Genomic DNA, 21,124 nt, shown 5'->3' with positions numbered 1-21,124 from the left:
TTCCCCGAGTTCGTGGGCATGGGTCAACTTTTATGTTTCCGATCAAAGTTCTGCGGATGCTAGATAACGACGGTGGATTACACAAATTTTGTAACTTGTTTTAAGTTGGTCGGTTGTTTGGAAGATTTCGGGCACATGATTTTTTAAATCATAGTGTATCAATTCATATGATTATAGCAGGCGTCGGCATCCATTGCATGCCACCTGGTGACACACCGAAAGATTTTCTGCGGCATGTTGTGATTACACTTTTTGTTGTTTATTACACTAACGCTTACTTCCTTATCTGACAAATGCTAAATCCAATTTGACGGAAGACAAATCATTAGAGTCAAGGTGAAGGGAGGGTTGGATATAAACGTATTTTTTCTAATAAGTAGTAGATTTGGTTGAGTCTAATGTCTGAATTAGTGACAGGTGTGACGATTTTTATAACTGTAATTGAATAAAAATGGTACTCACAAAGAAGAAGGTTACCTGTACCTGGTTTACATTGATTTATGTCTGTACAAACGATACTGTTCCAGGTGTACGACAGGAGCGTGCAGCGCCTGTGTGCAAAAATTTATACGGCGCCCCATTAATTAAAAACATCAGAAAATAATACTCTAAAATTCAACGAATTTTACCTTTGGCCTCCTGGCGCCTGTGTGCGTCGCACACATTGCACACGTGGACGACGCGCCCCTGTGTACGTGGTGCGCACGGCACACCGGGGCCGAGAGATAGGAACTACTATGATCTGACCCCCAATCGAATTTCATACATAACGCAAAAGTTTTCATTAATTCAATAACAAATATAACAAAAATTGATTGCAAAGGAACATTCTGTATGAATATTTTCCCTTCTAATTAAATCTGATAAATATGAAGTACTGATTATTAATATGAATTAAATTCGGAGACACGGTGTCACTCAGACATAAGCGATGCTAATTTTGAATATGACGAGTACAATGTGTACAGAAAGAGCGGGAGGAGAGTATGCTCTTAGTTAAGAAGCATATTAAATCTAAGGTAGTACATCTAGTTTGCACTGGTGGGCAGCGCAATGTCAAGTCAGTTTGGTGTAACATCATCATCAGCCATTTTCAATCCACTGCAGGATGAAGGCCTCTCCAGCAACTTTCCAGTTCCTTCTGGTTTCAGCACTGGCCATCCATTTACTACCCACAAACTCATGAATTTCATCTATCCATCTCCGCCTTTGTCTTCCAGGTTTTCTTCTAGCTCCTCTTGGGTACCATTCTGTTATTTTCTTAGTCCAGCTATGTGTCCTGCCCAGGACCATTTTAGTTCTTTAGTTTTGATAAGAATGTCCTTTACTTGAGTTTGCTGCCTAATCCATGTGTTTCTCTTCTTATCTAACAGTCTGATTCCCAATATAATTCGTTCCATTCTTCGCTGTGTAGTTCTCAGCTTCTCTTCCATTCCTTTTGGTGAGTGCCCAAGTTTCACTTCCATAAGTCATGGTGGGGAGTATACATTGGTTCATTATTTTACGTTTCAGACAAACTGGGATATTGCTCTTCAGTATGTGACTATATTTCCTGAATGCTATCCATCCAAAATTTATTCTTCTCTTGACTTCCAGACATTTATCATTATTACAGCTAATAACTTGTCCCAGATAAGTATATGACTCCACCTTTTCAATTACTGCTCCTTCAATCATTATATCCCTTTCTGTGGCATACTTGTTCATCATTACTTTTGTTTAACCATACTCATATTTAGTCCAAAATCCTTACTAACTGTGTATAACTGATTAAGATTTTCCTCTAATTCTTTGGGATCGTGGCTAATGACCACAATGTCATCTGCAAATCGTAAATGGTTTAGGTACTCTCCATTCGCATTGACTCCTTTCTGCGACCAGTCTAATCTTCTGAAAGCCTCCTCAAGAGCAGAAGTAAACAGCTTCGGAGATATTGTGTCTCCTTGTCGAACTCCTTTTCTTCAATATTATAATATGTGGGGTATCTATGCCTTGTCTTTCCAGTGCCCGAACCATTGCCTTATGCTGTATGGAGTCAAATGCCTTTTCATAATCCACAAATGCCAGGCATAATGGTGTTTTATATTCATTTGCTTTCTCCATTAGCTGTGATATTACGTGAAGATGATCCATAGTTGAGAATCCTGTCCTAAAGCCAGCTTGCTCTTTCGGTTGATTCTCATCTAATCTGTTAGAAAGTATTCTTTCTAATCTGTTAGTAATGACTCTTGTGAACAACTTGTAGATGTTTGATAACAAGCTAATTGGTCTATAATTTACAATTTCTGATTTATCTCCTTTCTTATGCAGCAAAACTATGATTGCATTATTCCACTGCTTATACGTCACACCTTTTCTAATGCACTTTGTGAAGAGCCTTGCCAGTTTTTGTGTTATGTCTCTTCCTCCCAATTTTAACCACTCTACAGTAACTTCATCTTCCCCCAGGGCTTTCTGATTCTTCATTTTCTTCAATGCATGTTCTACCTCATCAGGAAGAATATCGGGTATGTTGTATGTGTTACTAATTTGCGATCCATCTTCCCCACTGCTGGCATCATTCCCTCGCTCCTTGTATAATTCTCTATAGTAGTCTTCTGCTATTTGAATTATGCCTTCTCTGCTATTTATAAGTATACCATCGCTATTCTTCAGTTTCAGCTTCAGTTTCATTTGTCTTTCTGTATTACTGCTCATGGCTGCTGATTTAAATCCTTTGTTTTCCCTTAATGTTTGTTCTACTTTTCTTGTGTTAAATCTTCTTATGTCCTCTCTGAGTCTCTTTCTAATGGCTTTGCATAACTCAGTATACTCAATTTTTTCCTTGTCAGTGTTTATCTTGCTCTTCATTTTTCGCCTTCGGTTCATCATAACAAGTGTTTCTTGACTAATTTTTTCTTCTTTGGATTTCTTTTTTCCCTATAAGTTTCTTGGGATTTATCACTTTCAGAAAGTTGTAATATTCCTCGTGTGACATAACACTGGTTAAACGAAAATGAGAGTAGGAATTTGCGATAGGCCTAATGACTGTGATGAATATATCAAACAACTATACGGAGAAATAAATTGGACCAGCAAACAAAAATTTCTTATAATGGAAGTATTTAAATTTCCAGAAGTTGACTGGAATCTGTGGGTTGGTTACTCACTCACTAGAAAGAATTTTGTGGATTTATTGGATGACCGTTTCTTACAGCAGAATGTTAGAGGGAACAAGAGCTTCCAGTACTCTTGATCTGATTATCAGCAGTGATTTTTCATGCATTAAGGATCTGCAGGTAAAATACCCGCTGGTTGGAAATAATCACAGTGTGCTGATGTGGCATTTACTTAAAGACATAACTATTGTCAAGGGGTTTTGAACGCTGTTAAGGGGAAGGGGTTTTGCTTTCGTAAGGTTGATTACAGTGGCCTCAGAGACTTTTTAAACTCTATACATTCATTATTTCATTCATTATATATGTACTTGTCTAAGGTGGCACCCAGACTAACGTCCATCTCCACCTGTATATTCTGTGTTAAAGTATTCTGCTAATGGGCCTGTACTGTCCGTAGCCGAGTGGGCAGGAGCGGGAGTGCAGTAGCACAGGCTCTTTGAGTAGACCGGGGTTCAAGCCCCTGACTGCTGAATACGGTCGATCTGCCAACCCGCACTGGACCAGCGTGGCAGATTATGGTCCATTTCCCTCAGCATGAATTGTTGAGGAGGCTTCCATCCTGCAATGGGTTGATAATGGCTGCACTTTACTTTTACTGTAAAGTGTGTGTAATATGTTATAAGAAAAAAAAAAAAAAAAACAGGCCTCTCTTCCACCAGGGAGTAGGCACCACCTGAGTATCTGTTACCTGGTGCCTATCCCTACGCACGTGAAGCCCGGTCAAGGGTCTCTTTCACTGTCTGTGCTGTTTACACTAACACCTCGCACCCACCGGAAGTAGTGCAATACCGGTTGGTGCCAACAATCCCACTACCAGGTTGCCCATACCTGGAAGACTAAAAAAAAACCCACCCCAAACCCATAAGGTAAGTTCCGCATCAGTTTTCTTTCTGATGCCTGCAGAAAAAAAAAAAAAATACAATAAATAAATAAATTTTAAAAAATTAAATAAATAATAAAAAAAATAAATAATAAAAAATAATAATAAATAAAAATAATAAAATAAATAAATAAAAACAATAATAAAATAAATACAGAAATAAATAAATTAATTAAAAATAATAAATAAATAAAGAAAGAAATTAATTAATTAAAAAAAAACACAACCTCCAAGAGTTTAAAACCCGCATCAGTTTTATTTCTGATACCTGCAAAAGCAATTGAAAAAAAAAACTCCAGCAAAGTTGCGGGGGAAAAAAAAGAGTTTAAACTCTATACAGTGGGACATCTGATGATGTCACCCAGAGCCGTGCCGAGGGTGAGGCGAATGAGGCTCTTGCCTCACTTGAAAAGCTGAAAGGGGTGCCAAAAGAAATATTAAATAATTGCCAACGTTGCCATCATTAACAGTAGGGCTCAATTTTTCATTCTTGCCTCAGGTTGAGGTACTAAAATGGCTCGGCACGCCACGGCCCTGTGTCACCAACAGCAAATTCTAAATGGGAAGCATTCAGTGAAGCAATCGTAGAAGCTACTTGGCTTTTCGTACCAACTGAGAAATACTGTTCCAGGATTATACCTAAGTGGATCTCAGCTGAACTGATGAGACTTGTGACAGAGAAGTAAAAAAATGCATGCAATGCATATAAATTATCAAGTGATACAGAAGCCCATAGTTAATATAAACTAGTCTCTAATCAAGTCACAAAGGAGATTAAGCAAGCTTAATCTGATAACTGAGAGGAAAATGGGAGAGAAATTGTTGATGTTTAACATAAAAGAGGTGCTTGGGGTGGATTGGATCTATCCAATTATATAAAGGGAGACAGCAAAGGAGGTAAGCAAACCCTTAGCCATAATTATGAGAGCAGGCATCTTTGGGTTTGGGGGGGAAGTCCCTATGGACTGGAAATGTACAAACCCACGTGTATTTTGTCTGTAAATTGCGTGTGTTCTCTGGTCGATTTGCCTGTTTTACTGGGCGAAAACCCCCAGTTTTTCCAGGAAAAAACCTTGCTATCTACGCTTGAGACCAACTAACTCAGCTACGGAGTGAAAAAAGCCCTTAAAAGTTCCTCGCATCATCGACAGGATTCGAACCGGAGCGTTTTCCACCCGGTATGGGGAAGACGGTGACGATATCACTATGCTACCGCGCAGACCCACACAAGCGACATAGTGGTATTAATTCGTTGCCAGGCGAAGAAATAAATCCCAATGTTAAATGATTCGGCACTTCTTTTTTAGGAGCAACATGGTATAAGGATCTTCATGTTATCGAAACTAAATGCTATCAAAATATGTTATTATTTGAAATAACTCACGATAGAAGAAATGTCAGCGGATGTGAAAAATTATTTAAAGGACTAGTGCAAAATTTTCCAGTTCTTCTCAATAGCGCTCGATGAGAGTAGAGATACCAAAGACATCGCTCAGCTTGCAGTATTTGTACATATAGAGTAAATTCAACTTTCGACATTCTTGAGGAGTTTGTTCAATTGGTATCAATCAAAGGCACTACCACAGATGCAGACATTCTTGAAGCATTGCTGAAGTGTGCTGCAGACATGAATCTGAATCTATAAAAACTAGTATGGGTAACAACCGATGGAGCGCCGGCAATGGTTGAAGAAAAGAAAGGTGTTGTGGCTCTGCTTCAAAGACACATGGAGGGCCTTGGAATTAAACACAAAGCCTGAAAAATGCACTGCGTAATCCACCAGGAAGCATTGTGTGCTAAGTTTTCAAATTTGAAGGACGTGATGGACGTAGTGGTGAGGGCAGCAAATCTGATCATGTCTGATTAACCAGATTAAACCATCGTCAATTTCAACAACTTTTGTCGGAAGCAGAGAATCAGTACGGGGACCTGCTCTACTTCGGTGACGTTCGCTGGTTCAGTCGAGGCGCAATGCTAGGAAGAGTATACGCTCTGCGGGAAGAAATAGCTACATTCCTCGAAAGTAAAAATGTGAATGCTTCAGAATTTCGCGATTCCAAATGGCGTTCACATCTGGAATTTCTGGTGGATTTAACATCCCATTTAAACAACATGAACTTGCAGCTTCAGGAAAAAATCTGCTGATACATGAGATGTGTGGATACATCGTCGCCTTCGAAACAAAATTACGACTGTGTGTACGACTTGAGAAATCAAACTACGCCCATTTCCCTAAACTCCAGGAGGCCAGACGAAAAGACGCCAACATATTTGTGACTGTGATAAGGGAGTTGAAAAGTGAGTTTTCTTCCCGTTTTGCTGACATTCGTTCTCACACAGGCGATTTCAGGCTGTTTGCAACTCCGCTTGACGTGGAATTGGATACAGTACCAGAAAATGTTCAAATGGAACTTATTGAGATGCAGTACAGTGATCTATTAATATCCAAATTTCATGCAGAGGGCGTATCTCTACTAGAGTTCTACAGGAAATATCTTCTTGAATATAGGAAATATACCAACTTGGTAGATCACGCGAAAAAAATGCCTCCCTAGCCAGGTGGGAAGGAGCAGCAGTGCGTAGCACACGCTTCTTGATTAGACCGGGGTTCGAGCCCGTCACCACCAAATACGGAAGATACGGAAAGGTCAGGGAATGACCACCGCATATCCCGGAGCAATATGGCCTTAGTTGCTAATGCTCCTAAAACACCAAATAACAACAACAACAACAGCGAAAAAAATGGCATCGATGTTCGGTAGTACTTATATGTACGAGCAACTCTTCTCAAAAATGAAATACACGAAGAGCAAGTTAAGAGCCCAATTGACTGATGCTCATTTAGATGACGTCCTGCATCTGGCCTCATCCAGCCTGCGCCTAATGTTGAGAGACTTTTGAGCAACAAACAGCATCAATTATCACACTAATTGCTTGTCCTTAAGACAATATTATTTAAATAAAATAAACATTATTCATAGTTTATTATGTTTTATTATTATCACCTTCATTTATTAGCTATAAAGATGAATGTGGGTCGCCATCCACTCACAGACATGGCCTCTGGCCCCTATGCGGAAGAAGGTTGCCGACCCCTAGCATATGTATTTCAGAAAGATTTGCGTTCGAAGCACTTTGGCTGATTAACCTTTAGCACGGTCCGGATACATCGCAGGCAGCATAGAACCAAGTGGTGCTGGACGGTGCCCACGGGCATTCGATGATAACTGCACTGCATCTCAGATTTGTCCGGTGTTCGATGGACCGGATTCAGGAGCCAAATGGATGAGGGTTGCGCGGTCCCTCCCCTGAGAAATTCATGCTTTTATTACATCAAAGGAGGCTACCCGATAAATCATATAAGCAATTTATAGACAGTATACACGATTTCCACATATTTAGTTGCTTTTGCATAAAAAACAAACAAAAAAAAAATGGCAGCTTTCTGATTTAAATATAACATTATCAGTTAGAAATACTGTACTTTCTAAATATTCATATATTTTTTCATTTCTCAAGAACATTTTTAAATGAATAACGTATTTTTAATAAACAATGAAGATGTTTCACCTGCCTCATAATACATAATACAATATCGAAGTTTCTGTTCAAAGTCCTTAATTTCAATGTCTTTGATTCATGTTTATAACTTTAAAAAAAAAATAGAGCACGTGCGGTAGATGGCTTTATGTGAAACATCCTTGGCTTGGAAGAGGTTAGAGAAATTATTATTATAAATAGCCATATGGTGATATGGTGCAAGGAAGCCTGGGGCTTTTGCTGCACTAGCCAAAAAAAAAAAAAAAAAAAAAAATCTGAGTTACCCTGAGAGAGAGAGAGAGAGAGAGAGAGAGAGAGAGAGAGAGAGAGAGAGAGAGAGAGAGAGAGAGAACAAGAATTAGAAGTAGAAGGGATCATCAAGAAAGAGAAGAATGATGATATCCAGCTCAGAACCAGTGGCGGACTAGGTCTAAAAATATTAGTTGCCAGGAGACGAGGGGGGTGGCACCCACAACTATTATATTTTCAAGCTACTAAAATGTCTAATGTTATTGCAAGGGGGCCCACTTGCCATCGGGCAAGCTGACACCCTGACCAGTCCGCCACTGCTCAGAACTCTGGGTGTGCCAAGCCCATACTCACCAGATGTGAGCCCCTGGGGTTAATCCAAGCCAATAGCATAATTACTCATTTGATAGTAGCCATTTGAATGGAACTATGATCAAATGGCAGCTGCAAGAAGTATGATTTCAACAGTATAAGTATTTGATTACAAATACAAGTACGTATTTGTAATCAAAATAAATTAAAAAAAATATATATATATATATATTTTTTTTTTAGATTACAAATACTTGTATTTGTAATCAAATTCAATGTTTGATTCAGTTGCATCAAATGCAATGTTTGATTACAAATATTTGTATTGCTACAATCATACAAGTACGATTGCAACCATACAAGTTACAACAATTCGCCTCTAGCGGAAACTGCAGATAACTTCATTTCCGCGTTGCATTTTTCGTGACCGATCAGATTTACTCTGTAGAGGTGCCCCCAAGGATGTTTCACATCAAAAAGTAAATTAATATGTAGTAAAAAACTTATAAAATGTCTACGACATTGCCTCGTAATTTCGAGTAAAATATGCAACTTGGTTCGGAGCAATTGGATAATTATGTAACCACTTTCCTCCTCGTCTGGTTTCACCAAGTAATTCATCATTCCACCATCCTGGAGGAAGATAGACGTCTCTTAAAGTTTTACCTTTTTCCAACACTGGGGCAACAATTATTTTATCTCCCACAACGAATTGGTTATTCACCACTTGTGCATTCGGATCCCTTGGTGCGAGCCACCACAAAGGACGCACTAATGGCGTTCCTGTAGTGAAATAGTTCTGCATAGCCTCCATCATGACGGGAAGTACTCTGATTTCCCTCATTTCAAAAAGACTACTGGCAATCTTAATAACATCATTGCCATACTCAGAGGGAGGTACTGATAACTGGACGACGGGCATGAAAATCGATAACTGAAGCCAACGTAAGTATAACTCCTTATCAGGACGTGTCCTGTTGTAAAGGATGTCTCCGCCTACAGAACCAGGATTAATTAGAGGATACCCAAGAATACCTAAGGTTAGCACTGCTGGAATCACCGATCGCAGTCCTGTATCGCCATCCCAGGTAGATGTACGAGGCTCTAAACGGACAAAGGCAGGAATATGCTGTGTACCAAATCCTACGGACGTTCCTATAAACAAACTAGATTGAGCTGCTACTGTTAAATAATGAGTTAAAAAGTTATCTGGATTCACAGTTTTCTGGCGAAAACTGTATGAACGGGGGAGAAAACAAGTTTGACCGCCTGTGAAAACGAACCCATCTATATTGTACTTATTCTTGGCTTTTTCAAGGCGTCTTAAAAACCAAAGAGCAGATGCGTTGTTTGTTAAATCTATCACTGCACAAACTTTTTTTCGCCATCGGGTAAGTAAAGGAACTACCGCTTCTGCATTCAGCACAAAATGATTCTCGTTAGTAGCATCCATGAAAGCTTCAGAATACAGACAGATGTAAGGATGTACAGTGACTAGTATCTTAAATCCTTTATGGTGAAGAATGCGTAAGATCTCTCTTGGATTCGGAAATGATCTTTTACTGAATGCCAAATTTCCTTGGTGTTGTTGCCATCGGGTGTCCAATAATATAAATCCTGGTTTTCGAGCATGTTCCATTATGCGATTGGCAAACTGCTGTACCGATTCTTGGGTCATAGAGTTTTTTTGATTAACTGTCCATACAGGTCTCCTAAGAAATTCAAATGAAGTCATGCTTTTGGGCAACGTATGAAATCGACTAATCATATCTTCATGAACTGAACGTATATTCGGTCCAGTGCAAACGGTGTAACTCAACACTGGCAACGGGTTTGCTGAAGAATGATACGGAAAGCTCACGTACTTGGCTTCCAAGCAAAGGTACTTTTCAGAAAAGCTTATGTAGAGGGGAACGTCGCTTCCTACTCTGACTGCAACTCCATCTGTTGACAGCCAATAACGATCCAAAATGCCTCCAAAACTATGGTTGGAGAGGCTTCCAGTTACAAACGGATGAGAATCTTGGTTCATAGGAGATAGCGGCCAAGAAAGTCTCTGTTGTTGACCCATACCATACCAATGGGCTTTCTTGAGATTGATGCAGTCTCTCAGGTTAGTTCCAGAAGTCAGACTCTCCCAGTTAATATTGTAGCAGCTAAGATTCGCATCGTGAGTATAATTGATTTGAAGGCGAGCTCTGTATTTCCATTCCTCACACATGCTGCTTGCTGAGTACAGTAGACCACAGTTGTATGGCACCAACTCGGGTGGAATTGCTAGTCCTAGAGAACCTTCCACAAGGTCGCGTCCATCAGTTCTAAGCAGCTGCAGTAGCCTTCTTCCTTCATGGAAACGAATCTTATCTCCGATGGCTAAATGAAGTAGTTGTCTTTGATAAAGATGCCAAGTAAAAGTTACTATGGTGACTATGAACCCAAACAGAGTAAGAAGTAACAATCGGAAACGAAATTCTGGAGTCTTTCCTTGTTTCATTACAGCCATAACCTTAGCACTCTGTAATAAAAAGGGAGGAGGGTAGGGAAGAGGGGGAAATCCACATTAGAATGAAGAATAATTTCATATAAACTGTGTATTTATAAAAACCTTTAACAGAACTGTATTAACTCATTTGCTATTCATGTATTTTAAATGATTGACAAATTTGTCATAAACGAGGCATATCGAAGTTATCACTGCAACATCAGAATCGTGCTAGGAGTCATGTTTGAAACGCAATTCTTAACGTCACGCATGCAGTTTCGCAAGATCAATCAATCTAACTTATATTCCCATCTAACAGAACCAACTACATTCATCCATCATATTTGTTTAATTCGATAATGGTACTGATGCAGCTATGCATGCAAGTTATATCGACGAGTTTAAAGAGAAAAATATAGAACAAGTGGAAATGTTGCATTGGAAAATACTTCATTGAGAAACACACTCTAACTGTTGCTATTCTCCCCCCCCCTTGTTTTTTTACTAATGTAAATAAGTTGGATTAGAATAAATTAGAGTATTTATTTTCGAATTTTAAACAAGTGTGCTCCTCATGTCTCACTGTTAATGGAAAGGGTTATGCTATATTATAACAAGAGCAGCAAAAGATAAGACAAGACTCCTTCAAAGGGTTCAGAGCCACAGAAGCTCATTTTCAAAGCTTTGAGAGACACAAACCTTCACAGTGCATAGCTCTTAATAAATAAAATTTACGTGGGCAATAAAAATTTACTTTTTAGATCGTGCCGTTTCAAACTCTGTTAATGGCTTCATAATACGCTATTAATGAGTAAAGGATCATGGGAGAGAAAGTCGGAGATCGCAGGAGAGTCAGTGATTGATGACGTCATCATCTGTGGCGGGTTTGGGTGGGTGGTTGACCACCCGCTGTGAAATTCTGTTCAAATCACCCGGACTCCTACTACTTCTCTTACATGATTTGAATACCAAAACGACAAACCAAGTTAATCAAATCATAGTTATTGATTTTTAAACAAGCGCATATAGTAGAGGAATTCTAATTTACTCCTATATCCGGTTGATGCCGAATTAGTGAACTATAACCGCAAACCTATGAAACTGAAGCGCAGAAAAACAAACCAACTGCTTATTTTAAACGATAGATCATATCCTTTTATATTCCTTCTCGGTTTGCTAACAACAAGTTATGCGGGAAAAGTGTATCCTTCATATATACTAGTTTAAAAATCAGAAAAATTAAATTATTACATTTAATGACCAGTCTTTCTTCCGTTGTTTGTGGTGGTTTTATGGAATATGAGCATCTTATGCATATTGCGTTGCTGCAATATACTATCAGTTCAAATGTGATATTGCACGCTACACTGCATGTTTAAAAAACCCGGAATAACTTACATGGAGAGGAATTCCTCCTCCTCCGCACAAGGTCGGCTAATTACAGCCCCGATTGAAGAGATCTTCAAGAAACTTCCGATCTCCGACGTCATTGGAGCCCAGATTTCGCCAAAGGAATAACAAGTGACTAATCCACTATACTGTTATTGATCTCTGTTCTTTATGATTTTTAAACAAGGGAATATGGGGAGAAATTTAATAATTTCTCTCTCACCATATCTCCTTATTTCCGAATCAGGACGTGATGTCCGGCGATACCTGGATCCAGAGTACCCTATTCAAGCATATACGTATAGCCGTAGCCACATATAAACAAGTCAGTTAATGTACAGAGTTCGTTAAATTTCGGACGCGTTCGAATTTTTCTCTTAAATTATACGATTTTTTTAAAAATTTCCTTATCAATTAATTACTAAGATTATAACTTTATTCAATACGTAATAAAACTCTGTAGTTTACATTCTATAAACTCAGCCGTTCAGTTTAAGGACAACTATATAATATTTATTGCTGTTCTCTCATATACTCGTGTTTTTTTTTTTTTTTTTGTGAGTACTTTTTCTTCCTAAACATTTATCTCTTCAAAAAGGGATAACGTCACTAGTCTTACACGACAACACACGAAAAGCATACACGGACTGCATTAACAATACTGCATTAAAACTACATTTATCCATGAATTTTTTTTTTTTTTTTCAGTACAATTTGAATGGAAAAATTAATAATAATTGCTAGATTTCTATTGGTCCGATTTTAATGAAATATGGAATGGCTCCATAAATATTTTTAAAAGGTCCAAACAAAATTTCATGAAAATCCGTCCACTGGGAGTAGAATTGTTACATGCTGTAGGACGGACAGACAGACGGAATGGGGAAGACAACAAATGAATATGCATATGTACGAAGGGCGTTCGAAAAGTTTGTGGCCTGAGTATGAAAGATTAATTTCAGGAGCCTGGTAACATGTTACTTTTCAACGTAGTTCCCCTTTAGAGTCAATACACTTTTCATTCACACAACTTCGTTGACTTCAGGCCCTGTAATTAAAAAATGACTTATATTGAAACTGCATGAAACTTGGTGAAGTTACTACTTTATTCATTAAATACAGAAATTTTTAACACTCTACCTCTAACCTCTACTCTCTTTCATAGTCAGGCCACGAACTTTTCAAATGCCCCTGGTATACGCGAACGCGCCTAAAAAAATAATTTGTTACTTTGATCTTTTGGTGTTTTTTTGTGAACATCAAGATTACAATTACTGATAAAACGGTGAAGAATATATCCGCGAATTATATCTTTTGTAGACTACACACGCCCTTATTGAAATGATGGTGCGAATTTGGTGAAGTTAAAAGATATACGTTCATTTCAAAAATGACTCCTCTTACAGATCTGACGTTACACAAATAACGCGAGGCGCATTGATTCGTCTTGGTTATGACAAGTTCGCCAAATGATTTCTAAAAGTCTAAAATATTGAGGAAAATATCACGTTTATAAAAATAAATATTTTAATTTGATAATAATTTTATTATCAAAAGATGAAACCTCACATGCACATCTATATGTTATGAAAAATCTAAACACTACACTAAAGTATAAGTAACATCTACAATATACATTTACTATACTTAAACACTATATGTTTACGTACAATAAACCTACATGCGTATATATACACTACTCGACAAAATTAACAGAACAAAATGTTTTTCATGAATATTTTATTGTGAACAGTGTCGCCGAAGGCGAATATTTGATGTAATAGGCATCCTAGCATACAAATTCGAGTATCCAATAAAAATCGATCTACTGCCTTACAAAGCCACACATTATGCAAATTATTCATGACTATAAAAACACGGATTACGACCACATCACTTCATTCTAGTTTTTTGTCTTGTTCTGTGCGATAGCCACTTCTCCAATACTCAGGATGGCTAGTCATTATCCTTTATATGATTCTTTGAGATGGCGGGCCGTTGGACGACTTGAAGGCGAGTATTCGCAAGCGGAGATGGCACGTTGGCTTAATGTGTCACGCTGGCCAAGATCACCCCAGGGCTACGTCAACCAGAACAGACCGCTATCTGGATCTAACAGAAATACGGAACCCTGCGATGTTCTGTCATCAAATATCTGAGGTTGCTGCGGCCACAGATGAAAACATTTCCAACGGAATTGCGTTAAGAAGGCTCCGTTCAAGTGGATTCTATGCAAGGAAGCCAGTGGTTTTTGTCCCATTAACCCTGGAGGCCGCAACAAAGTACAAAAATAAAATCCCATTAACCCTAAACCACAGCAGAGCTCTTCGAAACTGCTACCATGAACATGTAACTTGGAGCTCTGACAAATGGATGCAGTTCTGTTCCCTGACGAGTCCCGTTTTAGCCTACAAACAGCATCTAGACGTTATTTCATCGAGAGACAACGAGGAATGCGGTACCATCCCTCCAACATCATAGAAAAGAACACTTACGGTGAAGGGGGTATTCTCGCGTGGGGCAGAATAATGATCAACGGCCCCACCACTCTTTATGATTTTGATCGAGGTACCGCAATTCTGGAGAGGTACGAAGGACAGATCCCCGAATTCTATGTGTGACTTTTTAAGGGATGCGGTTGGCCCAGATTTTATTTTCATGCACGACAATGCCACTGCACATAGAGCAGTGGTGTTGTCGTTAAAGTTGTGGAGGAATATTTTGAAACTAAAGATATCCAACGACTGCCGTGGCCAGCACGATCATAGACTTAAATCCGATCGAACGTGTGTGGGAGTCACATCGCACGCCGACAGACAACTGCTCAGTCACTTAGTGAGCTGAGGTCTGCGCTGATGGAAGAACGGGATAGGTTGCACAGAATCTTATATCGAGCATGGTTCACAGCTGTAAGGTCTGTATAGCCATTGGAGGGGATCATACGCCATACTGATGTTATGTGGCGATATTTTCGAGCATCTTGTATCGACTTCTGTAATATGACCTTTTTGGTAATTCTTACACAATCCCTATTAATATCCCTTATACCTGTCCGAAGTTTCTCGCTATCTCCTCATTTCATTGTTATTCTGTGGTACACCACCATATCCAATTTCGTCCCGCTTGATCGCAAGCTGCACGAGTTACACCACGTTTTCTACGTGTTCTGTTAATTTCGCCGAGCAGTGTATATATGTAATATCTACATTGGCGTTCAAAGAAAGTGCATCACCTAGGAATTTCACATTTCTAACTCTTTTTCGCGATGGTATGTTATATTAATGACTAGCATCAGAAATAGAAATATAAACAAAAGATATTTATTAATAGTTAAGGCAAAGCTAAGTAATATTTGACAGGTGCTCTCAAAATATTCCAAAATGAGCATTTGTAACCTTTATTCAACAGTTTTGGTAAACACGGCAATTATGATTGAAATGTTATCAGAAGCCCTCAATTTGTTTCAGTTTGTCATTTTAAATTGAAAACAAAATGAAAAGTTCACAAGGTGAAACTAATATTTATTTGAACCGCCTCTGGCCCTGATGACAGCATCACACCGTCGAGGTATTGACAAGATCAATTTCTGAAGATAATCAACTGATAGTTCGTGGTTCCAAACACGAATCATGGTTTCCTGAAGTTCACGATGGTCTTTGATTTCTTTCTGGCAACTGCAGATTCCACACGATGCCAACAGTTCTCTATAGGATTCAGGTCCGGGCTGTTTCCTGGCCAGCTAACAGTTGTAATGGACCGTTCTTCCAACCATTTTTTCGCCTGTAACAAATGTAAACACATTACTGTCGAACCTCTAATGCAGAAATGAAGTTAAAGTATCTACAGAAGTGCCTACTTACACTTTTCGCCCGATGACAAGGAGCGGAGTCGTCCTGAAAGATGCAGTTACTTGGCAGGTTGAAATGGTCTCTAATGGTTGACAGCCATTTGCCTTCCAATATAGCCAGGTATCCATTGGCGTTTACGGAACCTTTTATAAAGTGCAGGTGACCTACTCCGCGATACGAAATGCACCCCCATATCTTTTGGCTGGTAGGGAATTTCACTGTAGACACCATAGAGTCTGGATGGTATTCTTCACCACGTCTACGGCGAATCGTTTGTCTCCCATCAGAGCCATGCAGGTTGAATTTCTTCTTATCTGAGAAAATGACTGACTTCCACTGCTCGGGGGTTCATTTGACATGCTCCTTACACCAAATTAATTGGGCCTTTTCCATTTTTTGTGTGAGGAGGGGCTTCTTCTTCTTAGGACGACGGGCTACAAGTCCATTTTTGAAGAGGCGTCTTCTGACTGTTACTGCACTTACTACCACTCCTGTATGTTCTTCCCATTCTCTTTTCAGCTCAGACGAAGAAGCTTTACAGTTTTTAAGGCATAAGCGCTTCAAAACGCGGGCCTGTTTTGGCGTAGAGACTCGTTTGCGTCCGATTCCTTTTTACCTATCAGCAGAACCAGTATTCTTGAGTCTGGAAAGAAATCTACTTACTGTCGGCTGATCACAAGACACTCTATAAGCAATATGACGGGCAGAACAGCCTTCCTCACGTAAAGCAACAATAGCACTCTTTCTTCATGGCGTCAACTACACATAACTCGCCATCCTGACACAAGCAAGGAATGACTACAATTCCTGCAGAGCGCGCTTATATAGCTGAAAGTAGCAGCTGATGGAAGATTACGTCATCACCTATGCGTGTCAATCTTATCTAATGCAATCTTTAAGAAATATTGTCAAGCTTTGAATGGTTTGAGCATGCTCAATGCTGATGGGAGTCTTCCTCTTGCTCAGAATAATCGCCTGAGAGGGCATGAATTCAAATTGAAGAAAGACAGTTGTAGGATAGATGTGCGGAAATTTGCCTTTAGCCAGCGGGTGGTTGATTGTTGGAACAAACTTCCTTCCATCTGTCGTTGTAGAAGTTGATAGCTTAAACAGATTCAAGGCACAACTAGACAAACATTTGGAGCGAGTGGATGGGTGAAATGAGATGTTTTTTTTTTTGGCTGATGCTATATAAGCTTGCTTTCTTGCATCATGTGCCTATACTAATACTTATTCGGAAGAAAATTACAATTTTAAGGGGTGATGCACTTTCTTTGAACACTAGTGTATGTCTGTGTTTGTAAAATTGTAGTCCAATGACCTTAGATGTTAGTGGACTATTGGGAGTTCGCGAATAATATCCGAAATATCTGTTTAAAAACTGAATGAATTTACATTGAAGACGCAATATTGCTAAGCTGTGCTGAAAATTTTAAAAGCTATAAAGGGGGGGGGGGGCGGGACCCTTAGATCTGAAGTTTGAGAACCACTGATTTAAATGTTTTAATATATGTTAACACTGCAACACATGCATACCACTGGGCAGGAGCGAGAGTACAATAGCACTCGCTCTTTCAGTGGACCGTGGTTCAAGCCCGTGGCTGCTAAATACAATTAACGATTGTATGTACATTTAAGATTTATAGTAAACTCCTCTGACCTAGTGGTTGTGCTGGAGTATAAACAAGAATATACGAGTACGTATATATTAGGGCTTTTGAGTGCTGCCTGCACTCTTCATCACCCCAGAATTAGCATTAGTATTATAATGACAAAATGATGCAAGGAAGTGGGTTTTTTCTGCAGAAAAAAATAAATAATAAATAATAATAAAAAAAAAAAAATCTATTATTTATAATTTACCGGTCATAAAAAAGTGTTTATCCAGTTCCACTTTGAAATTTACCACTCTCCTCCTGCTTGACCACCGCGGCAGGCAATTCGCTCCAATGATCTACAATACATTGCCAAAAATAAACTTCATGCAATTCAGATTTCTGTTACTCTCCAGTGTGTTATATTCAGGCCTTATGTTCCTGCTCTCTTCTTCTTCCAGTTAAAAAAAAATACCACCATCGTTCATTTTTCTGATTCCTTTCAGGGCCTTTTATACCTATATCAGGTCCCCCCCCCCACAAGATGTCTCGTTGCCAAACTTCGTAGTCCTCAATTTTTAAGCTTTCAGCAGTAATCCTTCATATGGACATTGGTTCGCACCAATTACCAGTCTCATTGCCCTTCCCCTCTATCATTTCTAGTTCGGTTCTGTATTTTTTAAGTGTAGCTTCCTGACCTGAACATAGTATTCGAAATGAGGTCTAATTTTTCAACAATGGCCGAGCTAGATCGGCAGAATGAATGGCACTGCTATTCAACCATCATGTCAGCCTTTGTTTCGTCTTTCCTGCATAATTGCACCATAGGCTGTGCATGGAACTTTGTATACCATCCAACACCATTATCAGACTTCTTTGGAGAAATCTGAGACGGTGGTCTTTACTTTAAATCTGGAGATCAGCTGTTTAAGATGAGTGTATATTGCGGCCATGATCCTGGAAATCGCCATAGGGATACCTGGATAACATGCAGATATATTTTGTTTGTTTTTAGTTAAGCGCCATTTAGCTATGAGGCGTCAGTTTATTGCTTGTATTCAATGGTCGATTTGCCTGTTTTCTGGAAAAAAACATGGGTTTTCATTCTATCCTCGCTTGAGACTGATGACCTCAACTGCATCGCGGAAAAAGCCCATAAAAATTCTTTGTATTACTGATGGGGGTCGAACTCAGTTCTTTTCCATCCGGGATGGGGAGGCGGTAATTATATCAACTGCGAAGGGCCAATATGGTAGATATTGGATACACTGTGATACAATCCAGAGTCAACCGGAGGGGTGGGGGGAGTTGCAATTTTCTGGAAGATCCCTCAAATGAAGGTGGAAAGTCATGTTTGCAGCAGTTCTGTGTGCTTTGAAGGTCTCTTAGTAACATACGTATTCGATAGCATCCACATTGATATTGCAGTAATTTATATTCTGCCAGGACCTGACGTCGAAATAATCGACGAAGTAATCAACTGGCTTATCCAAGGCTTCCACCCATCAGCTGTCCACCTGATAAGGGACAGAAGGTACAGAACAGGTGCATTTTCTTACTGCATAGCTCGAGTGTTTACTAGTTTAACTGTTGTGCTTTATTACCCTCATGGATAGTACAGTGTTTATAATCACAGTACTCCCACACCATGAAAACGCTTGTTAGAATCCCTTCATTGGGACTTTCACAAATAAACGATCATCTCCTTAGTTAGTCGATTTCGGGCTTGTTTTTTTTGTTTTTTTTTTTAACCCAGAAACTGGGGGTTTTTTTTGTCCAGCAAACAGGCAAACTGACCAGAGAACACGCGCAACTTATAGATATAGCAGACTTCGGGTATATACGTGTACCTGCTTAGATAAACCTTTAATTGAAAATTAAAAAAAAAAAAAAAAAAAAAAGTTGCCCTTCATTTTATTTGCATTTTCCAAAACAGCAACTTACCCCTGCTTGAAGATTTTGCCTGATTCTGGATCTTCGATGGTGATGATGATGATGGCGTTTGTCTCGTGCCCAGGTTCCTTCGTCTAGATTTAATTTTAAAGCAGGTTTCCCTTTCCTGCGAGTGGAAGGAGTAGATGCAGGTGATTCTCCAGGTGTCGTGTTCTGAGAAGATGGTATCGCTGAATCTAAAGATACCGTGCTTCCCACTGATGACCTTGTAAGTTCTCCACTCTGAGCCCAGCTGTGTAAAGAGGCTAGGTCATCAACGTTCACGTCTTCCTGCATCTCAATACTCTCACCTACAGAGGTTCATATTTTATTATAATTTTTAAAAAAATTTATACGATAATTTAAATGATCTCTGCTAAAAACATTTTATTAATTTTTAACGAAATAAAAAAATAAAAATTCTAGTCACACTGAATATACAATTCTTGTTTCTATTTTTAAATCAAAATCATAAAAACTAAGGAAGCAAAGTAAAATTCTTGCAATTAGAATCTTTATTACCTGAAGAGTGAGCTATTAAGGAACTAAGAATACACTGCCTATTTTTATAGTCTCCATTTCATTTGTGCTATAAAGTTGTTGCTGCTTCGTCTATGTTTTTTTTTTTTCATTCTGGTAGACAAAAAGAAACAGTCCATATCAGTTTTAATGATATGTTCCTGACGAAGTTCAGTTCATTCCCGACAGCTGTGAAGTTTTTTCTTGGAATTCAAAAATCTGAGAAGCAATATGCCTTGAAAACCTTCACACATCGGTACATGTCAAAGCTGTTGATCAAGAGTATCCAACCCGCAGCACACTCCTTCACATGGGCACCGGCAGGATATTTTGCAAGGTGGTGGTGCATATGGGAATAAATTTTTTGTTCACCAAATTTTTGAATACATGCAATATCTTAATTAAGTCATCACATGCACAGCCGAGCCAACGTTTCATGTAGAATTATTTTTTGTAAAATTTGTATTGTTTTAATGTTTCTATAAATTAATGAAAATATTAAAAATTGTGTATTACTTGGAAATCCAAAGGTTGCACCATGCTGCCAGCGCCCATGCTCCTTCACATTGTGCGCCCCTCAGCACTGGCGTAACTAGAAAAAATGGACCCCAATGATGCAAAGTTTAGTGTGCCCTCCCCCGAAAATATTTGTTTTGGTTAAAGTGACCAGATCCTTAATATTCCAATGCGGGATATCGATTTTACATCCCCCTCCCCCTAAAAACAATATACCCATATATTTTTTTTATATATAAAAAAAATCCACATACAAAACATAAATTAAATACCTATACTTCTTTGAACTAAACTTATAAAATAAAATATCACACTTCTTAAAAAAACAAAACAAATATAGCCTATATTTGTTTCCCCCCCCCATATATTTGTTTTATTCCACAGAAATAGCTATATTATATAGGTATTTCTGTGAAATAATAAAAATACATACAATAAAAACAATAGAAATTAAATAATATAATTAAATATATTTTCCACGCAGTGAATTTTTCTTAATAATTCTTCATTATTTGCTATTTCTTCGTAAAATTCTTCACAAGAATTAGCAAAATTGCATTTAACGTGTAGTGTTGCTTTCAGCGTTTCTACGGTCAGTTGTGTTTTTTCTGAAGTCCACAACTTAATTACTACCGGAAAAAAAAAAAAAAAAATTGTGAACAAGCCGAGCTGAAGCGGAAGTTAAGTGAAACTTCTTTAGGTGA

General features: G+C 38.7%; 2 protein-coding genes across 2 annotated transcripts in view; both read right to left on the bottom strand.

The window, feature by feature from the left end:
• The window catches only part of LOC150086973 (hydroxylysine kinase), a 202,293-nt gene that overhangs the window by 155,422 nt on the left and 25,747 nt on the right, over positions 1 to 21,124 (bottom strand). The window contains exon 4 of the mRNA XM_090372341.1: positions 19,398 to 19,696. Within this exon, the coding sequence (XP_090228467.1) occupies positions 19,398 to 19,696 (299 nt within the window). The remainder of the gene's footprint in view (positions 1 to 19,397; positions 19,697 to 21,124) is intronic.
• Positions 8,557 to 10,642, bottom strand: LOC150086974 (alpha-galactosidase MYORG-like). Its single transcript, XM_090371267.1, has one exon. The coding sequence runs from the start codon at positions 10,640 to 10,642 to the stop codon at positions 8,654 to 8,656; it is 1,989 nt and encodes a 662-aa protein (XP_090227393.1). The 3' UTR covers positions 8,557 to 8,653.

Source organism: Mastigoproctus giganteus, chromosome 4 (assembly GCF_048544385.1).
Source record: "Mastigoproctus giganteus isolate SK-2022 chromosome 4, ASM4854438v1, whole genome shotgun sequence".
NCBI classification, from domain to species: Eukaryota; Metazoa; Arthropoda; class Arachnida; order Uropygi; family Thelyphonidae; genus Mastigoproctus; species Mastigoproctus giganteus.
The sequence above is the reverse complement of the archived record's forward strand: the minus strand, read 5'-3'. Positions and strand labels throughout refer to the sequence as shown.

Coding starts and splice junctions, on each gene's coding strand:
- LOC150086974 (XM_090371267.1), bottom strand. CDS start 10,642: ATGGCTGTAATGAAACAAGGAAAGACTCCAGAATTTCGTTTCCGATTG.